Source organism: Monopterus albus, unplaced genomic scaffold, assembly GCF_001952655.1.
Source record: "Monopterus albus unplaced genomic scaffold, M_albus_1.0 scaffold245.1, whole genome shotgun sequence".
NCBI classification, from domain to species: Eukaryota; Metazoa; Chordata; class Actinopteri; order Synbranchiformes; family Synbranchidae; genus Monopterus; species Monopterus albus.
The window spans coordinates 571,473-580,583 of NW_018128125.1; the positions used below are offsets into that span (position 1 = coordinate 571,473).

Below are 9,111 nucleotides of genomic sequence, written 5' to 3' on the forward strand. Positions count from 1 at the left end.
ATTCTGTTTGCAGTTTGCCACAAGCCATGTAGGGGACACAGCAAACATGTGAAGGTTCTCTGGTCAGATGAGACCAAAATTGAACGTTCGAAGGTCGTCAGAGTTGATGGAAAGATGGATGGAGCTAAATACAGGGCAATCCTGAAAGAAAACCTGTTAGAAGCTGCAAAAGACTTGGGACTGGGGTGGAGGTTCACCTTCCAGCAGGACAACGACCCTAAACATACAGCTAGAGCTACAATGGAATGGTTTAGATCAAAGCATATTCATGTGTTAGTCAAAGTCCAGACCTAAATCCTATTGAAAATCTGTGACAAGACTTGAAAATTGCTGTTCACAGACACTCTCCATCCAATCTAATTGAACTGGAGCTACATTGCAAAGAAGAATGGGCAAAAATTGCAGTCTCTAGATGTGCAAAGCTGGTAGAGACATACCCCAAAAGACTTACAGATGTAATTGCAGCGAAAGGTGCTTCGACAAAGTATTGACTCAAGGGGGCAGAACACATATGCACACCACACTTTTCAGATTTTTATTTGTAAAAAATCTTGAACACCACGTATCATTTTCCTTCCACTTCACAATTACGCAATACTTTGTGTTGGTCTATCACATAAAATCCCAATAAAATACTTTTAATTTTGTGGTTGTAATGTGACAAAATGTGGAAAAATTCAAGGGGTATGAATACTTTTGCAAGGCACTGTATGTTTCAGGTAAAGCTATATTAAGCAATAGATTGTAAATTAACAAAAAAAAAAAAAAGGTTACCTCTTTAATCAAGTTAGCCACATAAAGTGCTGTCAGCGGTGTCTGTTCTGCAACTTTCATCACCACTGTGTTACCAGTTGCAAGGGCAGGGCCAAGTTTCCAGGCCTGCATCAACAGAGGGAAGTTCCACTACATAAAGAGAAGAGAAAAAGATCAGAAGTAAAGATACTGCCATTCTACAAATATTTGTTCCATTTCCCATTCACTTCTGTTCAGGCCATGTGATGAATGGCATTTCCCGTTTTAGTGTGAGCTCAAGATACTCTAGCAGATTAACAGGTCAGAGTTCACCTCTGCTCAACACTGACTGAGCAGATGTGCTCAGTCAGCCTACAAAAACACTGCTGCACTCTGTTCGGAAATGGAGATGTTGCATATTATTCTAACTTGTTATTCACTTTAGTTTTTCTCAACTGCTAACATTTCTTGAATTTTCCATCCATTTTGCAAAACTGTAAACACAAAACCCAATTTTCAGACTACATTCGCAAAACCTCTGACTCTTAAAATCAGCTGCCTCAAAACAGATTTAGCTGTAAATAAAAGCACTAGCACTCATTTCACTCTGCATTAAAAAATGGAAAACTGTCTTCAGGGTATGTAGCTCTGGAAAAAAAAGGTTATCGTTTATAATAAACTAAATTTATTTTCTTTCTTAAATATTTTTCCATTTCTGATCTTCTATTTCCCCTTTGGATCTTAAAGGATTATCTAATTCATTTTTACTGTGTAAGGCCATAAATTGCTGCTCAGAATATAAAGAATATAGTCATTGCACAAAGGCACAAATAAACATAGTTTAATCAGTAGTTTATCTAGCTTTGTTGAATTGTATCAAAGTTTATGGTAATTAACTTTTAATGACCCCTAATACAAACATGTGTATACAGTACTTTATTTTTACTCCTAAGGCACATTCCTTTGGTTGATTGCACATTACTTCTTAACTTCTGTTCTCAGTCTGTTTCAGACTGTTTACTTGCCCGTTGCTGCCTTACATAAGGACATGTACATACGCATTGAGAGCCACTGTACCAGAGTCAAATTCCTCATGTGTCCAACACACCTGGCCAATAAAGGTTCTGACATACCTCACTCAACACACACACACACACACACACACACACACACACACATATAGTACAGTTCCATTGACATAAAAACTGCAATAAAATATTGGAGTAACAGGAGCTGGCACTTTCCAAATGAATTGTTTGCTGTATTTTGCTGGAAAAAGAAAAGACTTAATTGAAGAGAAAATGTAAAAGGAGCTATAGCTGGGCTTTGAACCAGAAAAAGCAAGACTGGCATGCATACAAATACAATGCCCTAGCCTAACAAGGCCTATGCTAAAAGTGCATAGCAAAAAAGGTACAATGTAAATGCTGATTTTTTAAGCAATGTAATTTTTAACAAACCTGTTAAAGTGCCACGCAGTGGTGCAGTTACACCAAATAGTGCATGGCAAATTAACAACTCATCCTAGTAGAGATGAGCCTGTGGAGCAGAGATTTCGGTATTGGGTGCAATATTGACGTCTTTCACTCATCAGAGATTGGATCGGTTTAATGGAGCAGAGAGCATCTGTTTTCTTATAGATTTAGGAGACATTTGATAGCTGGTCACGACAAATGCTGGGGGGGAAACAAGAATCCATTTTTCATATTTTGGATGGAACCTGTCCGCCGTGGAGATTACACCTTAGTTATGGCTATAACATTCACCCTGTGACAAATGGCTCCTTATTCACATTGTCATTCTGCCACACCAGAAAATAAAGTCAGTCTAACATTTTATCGTCTGGGCAATTAGAGCTGTCACGTAGCCAGAAAAGTGTTTACATGGCCCTCAAAACAAGCTACAACTTAGCCGTACACATGCATGCGCACGCATCACAGGTGTGTTCCGGTACTTCATCAAATAGCACCACACCACTGATAATAATGTGACAGCAGTCAGATTAGGTGAAAATTTCAATCTGCATTTTAGTCAGATACCCAAGTGTTTATAACATTCACCAATTTCAGTTTGAGAACCCTGAAGACTTTGAATATAAGCAGTGAGCAGGACACTATTACAGTGCCTATGGCATGCTCATTTTGCTCATTTCCAGCTATTTAATGTTTAATCTTGGGTACCTCTAGATTAGCTTGGCACCCCTCATAACTCCAAATAGTCTATTTCAGAACGATAAAACCAGAGAGCCTCTTCCTAAAAATGAGGATAGTTCATGATCGCGCACAACTCCTGTTGCCAATGTTGTGTCACAAGTGGACAGCACACCACCATTAATTAATTTGAATTTCTCCTCCATAGATAGGTAAACAGTATATGTACCAATGAAAAGAGATTTGTAACACTCTAAAAGAGGGCAATTCAGAAACCCCATATTTTAACTGGCATAATGGAGACATAGTAACTTCTCCAGCCTTAAAACAATTCTCTCTAACATTACATCAACGGAAACATCACTCCCTTTCAAGTACAGTGCCTTGCGAAAGTATTCGGCCCCCTTGAACTTTGCGACCTTTTGCCACATTTCAGGCTTCAAACATAAAGATATAAAACTGTAATTTTTTGCGAAGAATCAACAACAAGTGGGACACAATCATGAAGTGGAACGAAATTTATTGGATATGTCAAACTTTTTTAACAAATAAAAAACTGAAAAATTGGGCGTGCAAAATTATTCAACCCCCTTAAGTTAATACGTTGTAGCGCCACCTTTTGCTGCGATTACAGCTGTAAATCGCTTGGGGTATGTCTCTATCAGTTTTGCACATCGAGAGACTGAAATTTTTGCCCATGCCTCCTTGCAAAACAGCTCGAGCTCAGTGAGGTTGGATGGAGAGCATTTGTGAACAGCAGTTTTCAGTTCTTTCCACAGATTCTCGATTGGATTCAGGTCTGGACTTTGACTTGGCCATTCTAACACCTGGATATGTTTATTTGTGAACCATTCCATTGTAGATTTTGCTTTATGTTTTGGATCATTGTCTTGTTGGAAGACAAATCTCCGTCCCAGTCTCAGGTCTTTTGCAGACTCCATCAGGTTTCCTTCCAGAATGGTCCTGTATTTGGCTCCATCCATCTTCCCATCAATTTGAACCATCTTCCCTGTCCCTGCTGAAGAAAAGCAGCCCCAAACCATGATGCTGCCACCACCATGTTTGACAGTGGGGATGGTGTGTTCAGGGTGATGAGCTGTGTTGCTTTTACGCCAAACATAACGTTTTGCATTGTTGCCAAAAAGTTCGATTTTGGTTTCATCTGACCAGAGCACCTTCTTCCACATGTTTGGTGTGTCTCCCAGGTGGCTTGTGGCAAACTTTAAACGACACTTTTTATGGATATCTTTAAGAAATGGCTTTCTTCTTGCCACTCTTCCATAAAGGCCAGATTTGTGCAGTATACGACTGACTGTTGTCCTATGGACAGAGTCTCCCACCTCAGCTGTAGATCTCTGCAGTTCATCCAGAGTGATCATGGGCCTCTTGGCTGCATCTCTGATCAGTCTTCTCCTTGTATGAGCTGAAAGTTTAGAGGGACGGCCAGGTCTTGGTAGATTTGCAGTGGTCTGATACTCCTTCCATTTCAATATTATCACTTGCACAGTGCTCCTTGGGATGTTTAAAGCTTGGAAAATCTTTTTGTATCCAAATCCAGCTTTAAACTTCTCCACAACAGTATCTCAGACCTGCCTGGTGTGTTCCTTGTTCTTCATGATGCTCTCTGCGCTTTAAACGGACCTCTGAGACTATCACAGTGCAGGTGCATTTATACGGAGACTTGATTACACACAGGTGGATTCTATTTATCATCATTAGTCATTTAGGTCAACATTGGATCATTCAGAGATCCTCACTGAACTTCTGGAGAGAGTTTGCTGCACTGAAAGTAAAGGGGCTGAATAATTTTGCACGCCCAATTTTTCAGTTTTTTATTTGTTAAAAAAGTTTGAAATATCCAATAAATTTCGTTCCACTTCATGATTGTGTCCCACTTGTTGATTCTTCACAAAAAATTACAGTTTTATATCTTTATGTTTGAAGCCTGAAATGTGGCAAAAGGTCGCAAAGATCAAGGGGGCCGAATACTTTCGCAAGGCTCTGTAGCTCCAAGGTCAGGAAGTCAAATCAGTGGTTGCTGCGTCTTCCCCCACACGACCACAGTCCCAAAGTAGTGAAATTAATTTCAACAGGTAGAGTAGCACTGACGATAACATCATGGCTTCTTAATCCCCTCATTACCCAGCAGCATATCACATGCAGCAGACATACTGGCCTCAATCAGTCAAAACAAACAGGTACTGTGCTCCAGGGGAATCCAGCATTGATGAGCGGATCATTTACCACCATGGGGGATTCACAGGTCAACTACTTGTAGGTTAGACCCACTCAGGTATAACAGCGGGTGCCTGTACATGAACATTCCTAGACATCCAGTAACTTCAGGTCCTGTCTTTTTCTCTACATCCTCTGGTTACAATGCAGCAGGAGGGAAAATATATCCACAAAATCATGCTGTCGAAAAATTCCACTTTTACAATGGCACTTTGTTGATTTTTTTTTTTTTTTTTTTTTTTTTAAATAAGCTTCATTGAAAACATACATAAAAAACAAGGCAATATAATATTTTGTTAAAATGGTGGGGGCACCAATGGATATCAGGCAAGTTCACATGAACGCACAACAGCCTGGAGATTATGACCATTCAAGGAAATCCTTAAACTGTCACTTAATACTTTATTTTGTCAGGAAAAAAAAACTATCATGAGCTAGAGTTTGTGAGTTGCTTCTGCACAGAAGTAGTAGAACATACGTACACCTCATTTTTTGGAGGTCACATTTAAGATGATAAATTACCATTGTAACATTGTAGGCAAGTCAAAAACCAAGGAAAAGTGCATCCATCCATCCATTTTCTAAACCGCTTAGTCCCGAACGGGGTCACGGGGGGCTGGAGCCAATCCCAGCCAGCTGCGGGCTGCACCCTGGACAGGTTGCCAGTCCATCACACAAAGACAAACAACCACTCACACCCACACCCACACAATCACTCCTACAGGCAATTTAGAGACACCAATCAACCTATGCTGCGGGAGGAAGCCGGAGCACGCGGACAGACCCATGCAACAGAAAGGCCCCGGGTCGGCCAGGGCTCAAACCCGGAAACTTCTCACTGTGAGGCAACAGCACTAACTACCGCGCCACCGTGCAATGGGCTCTTTAAGTGACTTTGCCAATGGAGAACATTTTATTTTTATTCAGACTTCACACATTCTCTCTCTCACACGGTCTAGTCTCAAGCTACTCTCTCTGTGTATCTGATTAAATGTAAATTAAAACTATATAAAACCTTTGTGTAGTTCTTAAGGACTGCTTAAACCTAAACAAACTTTTTAAAATGTTTATATGCCCTAAAACGTCACATCTACTGTACTAACTGGTGTATGTGCACAGTTTGGCACTAACTAGGTGTTTTCACATTATTCTGCTGAAGCAGATAGGGTCAGTCCACTTCCTAAAAATCCTGATTTCAAATGTCTGCAGGCAATCCAAGTTTATGATGGCACAAATCTGAAAGCCAATCCACAGCTCACTATGCAAATGCATAGTTCAACATGAGTGCTTGCTAAAATTTGATACCTCTGACCTGGGATCACTAACTTTTAAGTGATTGGAGTGTGTTCGCTAAAGTTGACTGTTGACAGTCAATTTTATCCAATCTCAATAGAAATTGAATAAAGTTTATATAACAGTAAAAACATGAGTAGCCTGGTAGAGCTATACAAACCCTATTTCCAGAAAAGTTAGGACATTTTCCAAAAAGCAATAGAAACTAAAATCTCTGATTTGTTAATTCACTATAAAAAAAAAAAAACTCATTTCTGAAGAAATTACGCCGTGACAGCTCATATACTGCTAAGAAGTTGCTGAGTGTTGAAATGGTAACGCATTAAAGATACAAAAGTGGAGACAAACAAAAAATTACAAAAGAACCCAGAAAAATAGAGAAAAGTTGAAAGAAAAAACAAGGAAGGAGGGAAAAAAGAAAATACTGTAGCAATGAAAGGAAAGTTGAAAGAAAGGTAACAAAGCAGCAAGGAAGGATGGAAGGAAAAAAATAATGATAAAGAACCTCCCTCACCGGTATGATCTGTCCACAAACTCCGATGGGTTCATGCCTGGTGTAGCAGAAATAATCTCCATCAATGGGGATGGTCTTTCCCTCCCATTTGTCAGCCCAGCCTGCATAGTACCTAAACATAACAACTAGTTTAAACATGTTAGTACAATACCTTGGTTTTACAAAGGCTTTTCCCCCAAAAGTTAAAAGCAGAGCTACTAAGAGTCATGTTCAACAATACCAGCACTCCTGCATTGTCCAGTCCATTTTTGGAGTTGTGTGGAATTTATCAGATTTGGCTTTTTGTCTGATTTTGTTTTGTTCCAATGAAAACAAAAGAAATAAGCTTGAGAATATCAAAGAATCTGTGATTGCAACATTTTTCTGGGAGAACTGGTAAATTATGTGGCAGAAATGCAGGGGGTGCCAATATTTTTGGCCGTGACTGTATGTCTAATCCTTGAGATTACACTAAAGAGCTAGATCAATCAGTATATCAAAGACAATGATAAGTAGTAGCAAGGCTGTGTTATATCATGATTGCATTTTAGAACTTGTCTTAAAAACTTTGAACTTTCTTATGGCCAAAAAGACAGACAGGGAAGTTTTTTTAAAAAATGCCATAAAACCCTGTGCTGTGTGTTTGTTACCTGAGACATTTCACCACATGAGGCACATCCACGGAATAAGAAATTGTATATGGCTTCCCATTGTCAAGGGTCTCTAGTTCCTATGGTGAAGACAACATAATTTTTAAATGACCTGCATACTTCCATGCACAAAACTGAAGCAATTAAAGTTGTACACCAGCTGGTTGGCAAGGCTGTGGGCTCTGGCTCGGAAGGTAGAGCGGGTCGTGTATGTGTATATATATACACAGACGTGGACAAAATAGGTGGTACCCTTCTGTTAAACAAAGAGAAACTCACAATGGTCACTGAAATAACATGAAACTGACAATAAAGATTTACTGAAAATTAACTAATGACAATCAGTCATTGCTTTTGAATTGTGGTTCAACAGAGAAAAAAAAAAAAAAAAAAAAAAAAAAAACTAATGAAACTGGCCTGGCCAAAAATGAAGGTACTCTTAACTTAATATTTTGTTGCACAACCTTTTGAGGCAATCACTGCAATCAAGTGATTTCTGTAACTCCCAATGAGACTTCTGCACTTGTCGACAGGTATTTTGGCCCACTCCTCGTGAGCAAACTGCTCCAGCTGTCTCAGGTTTGAAGGATGCCTTCTCCAGACTGCATGTTTCAGCTCTTTCCACAGATGTTCAATAGGATTTAGATCAGGGCTCATAGAAGGCCACTTCAGAACAGTCCAATGTTTTCTTAGCCATTCTTGGGTGTTTTTAGCTGTGTGTTTTGGGTCATTATCCTGCTGGAGGAGCCATGACCTGCAACTGAGACCAAGCTTTCTGACACTGGGCAGCACATTGCGCTCCAGAATGCCTTGATAGTCTTGAGATTTCATTGTACTCCGCACAGATTCAAAACACCCTGTGCCAGATACAGCAAAGCAGCCCCAGAACATAACTGAGCCTCCTCCATGTTTCACAGTAGGTACAGTGGTCTTTTCTTTGTATGCTTCATTTGTGCATCTGTGAACATAGAGCTGATGTGACTTGCCAAACAGTTCCAGTTTTGTCTCATCTGTCCAAAAGGACATTCTCCCAGAAGCCTTGTGGCTGGTCCATATGTATTTTAGCAAATACCATTCTCGCTTTTTTATGAGTTGCTTTCAACAGTGGAGTCCTCCTCGGTCGTCTTCCATGAAGTCCACTGTGGCTCAGAGAGCGACGGATAGTGCGATCTGACACTGATGTACCTTGACCTTGGAGTTCACCTCTAATCACTTCGGAAGTTGTTCTGGGCTCTTTGGTTACCATTCGCATTATCCGTCTCTTCAATTTGTCATCAATTTTCCTCTTGCGGCCACGTCCAGGGAGGTTGGCTACAGTCCCGTGGACGTTAAACTTCTGAATAATATGCGCCACTGTAGTCACAGGAACATCGAGCTGCTTGGAGATGGTCTTATAGCCTTTACCTTTAACATGTTTGTCTATAATGTTCTTTCTAATCTCCTGAGACAACTCTCTCCTTAGCTTTCTGTGGTTCATGTTCAGTGTGGTACACACCATGATACCAAACAGCACAGTGACTACTTTTCACCCGCTAAATAGGCAGACTGACTGATTACA

The 9,111-nt window shown here is 40.1% G+C and overlaps 1 protein-coding gene across 1 annotated transcript in view; it reads right to left on the reverse strand.

Annotated features, from left to right (window-relative positions):
• LOC109972058 (aldehyde dehydrogenase 2 family member) overlaps positions 1 to 9,111 on the reverse strand; it is a 61,440-nt gene that overhangs the window by 29,357 nt on the left and 22,972 nt on the right. The window contains exons 5-7 of the mRNA XM_020620667.1: positions 7,554 to 7,633; positions 6,925 to 7,036; positions 775 to 903 (exon numbers count right to left, since the gene is read on the reverse strand). Of these exons, the coding sequence (XP_020476323.1) occupies positions 775 to 903; positions 6,925 to 7,036; positions 7,554 to 7,633 (321 nt within the window). The remainder of the gene's footprint in view (positions 1 to 774; positions 904 to 6,924; positions 7,037 to 7,553; positions 7,634 to 9,111) is intronic.